Source organism: Notolepis coatsorum, assembly GCF_963971535.1.
Source record: "Notolepis coatsorum genome assembly, chromosome: 16".
NCBI lineage: Eukaryota > Metazoa > Chordata > Actinopteri > Aulopiformes > Paralepididae > Notolepis > Notolepis coatsorum.
In genome coordinates, this window is record NC_140180.1 from 87,733,236 (window position 1) to 87,734,711 (window position 1,476).

Genomic DNA, 1,476 nt, shown 5'->3' on the forward strand with positions numbered 1-1,476 from the left:
ACGTTGCAGCGAAAGGGGCGTTCTGCACGACGACTACAGCCCGCGTCAGGGCTAAATAATTGATTGCTCTCTCTCTCGGTCAGAGAACGTGGGACGGGAGCCCCTCCGTGTGTGATCAGTGAGTCCTCTCATCATTCGTACAGAGCCCAGCAGCGTGCAAGAGGGAGAGAAGGAGCAGCAGGCAGCAGCAGCAGCGAGCAGAACGTCCCTTTCGAGCGAGCAGGAGCGGGAGATTCTGTAAGGAAGAGCAGGTCCATCGGTCTGTCAGTGCAGGGCAACTTCAACGCGGAAAGTCTTAGGCTAAAGAACTCTATTCCTTTTAGTTTTAAGTGAGGACAATTGCCATCGCCGGACAGGTAAATATACTGTTTTTAAAGGAGCAACCGTCCGGGTTTAGCCTGCATGCACACTATGTGTGTAGGGAGCTGTCCACCAGCACTGGTGCTGAAATCACGATTTGATCATAGTGGCTTCTGTATCCCTTCATTTGCACCGTTTCTTTTGCATAATAATAATAATGCATGCATGTCGTCGGAAATATGCAGAAATACTTGGATGTTTACCGTATGAAATGCTTTAAATGGGGGCAGTATAGTGTAGCGTTCTGCATGGGGCAGCAGCAGAGTAGCTCAATCAACGGGCATTTATAGGCTTCGTCTCTCTGGATCCGTTCGCAAACATTATTGTGAGTCAGATGGATATCACGTCCCTCCATTGGATGATGTAAAGTTTTACCACATGATCAGAAATGTTGTTCTTGTCCGCCATTCAGCGGAAGCGTAGCCTATACTATCAGTCAATTTGAAGACCTCCAAGAAACTAGTTGTAAACCGGCATAACTCGAGGCATATAAGTGTAAGGGCTATATTTGACTGTGCAGGGGAATGACCTCCTGTCACCCCAAACGAAAGAAGGCTGTTGAATCTGAAATTATATCTGATGATGACCACTAACAAAAAGAAAAAAAGAAAAGAAGGGTGAAAACGAACATGACTACTATATAAGCAACGTGTAATACTAATAACTCGAAACGGGTGGTCATTTTGCTGGCGGAATAACAAGGTCGTTTAGGTCTGCCTCCCTTAGCTGACCTTGGTGTCCTTCATTTGGCGCATTGGAGACTTTTCTTACCACTCTATCCACTGGCACCTGTACACACACACACCATAGGCTACTGATAACAACACACCACTCACGACCTGTTCAGTTTGTAAATGTGAACTTAAACATATATGGATTGGACATGTTATAGCCGGCGTATATGAACATTTCTATAAATATATTGTTTTGCTTCTTTCCAGATCTGGACACCAAGGACTAATTTCCCCGCCACATTTGAATGTAACATCGCTCGGATAAGGACGGCAAGGAATTACAAGCCATCATCATGAATTTTGTTATGAAGCAAGCGTTGGGAGGTAAGTTTGTTTGGGCATCTGTGTGTGTTCGTATACGGGTGCGTCCGAGAGAGAGGGA

The 1,476-nt window shown here is 45.7% G+C and overlaps 1 protein-coding gene across 1 annotated transcript in view; it reads left to right on the top strand.

The window, feature by feature from the left end:
* Positions 1-339: 339 nt before the first annotated feature.
* The window catches only part of cplx1 (complexin 1), a gene marked incomplete at its 3' end in the record, with an annotated part of 121,100 nt that continues 119,963 nt past the window's right edge, over positions 340-1,476 (top strand). Inside the window, exons 1-2 of the mRNA XM_084332243.1 lie at positions 340-356; positions 1,302-1,418. Of these exons, the coding sequence (XP_084188369.1) occupies positions 1,388-1,418 (31 nt within the window). The 5' untranslated portion in view covers positions 340-356; positions 1,302-1,387. The remainder of the gene's footprint in view (positions 357-1,301; positions 1,419-1,476) is intronic.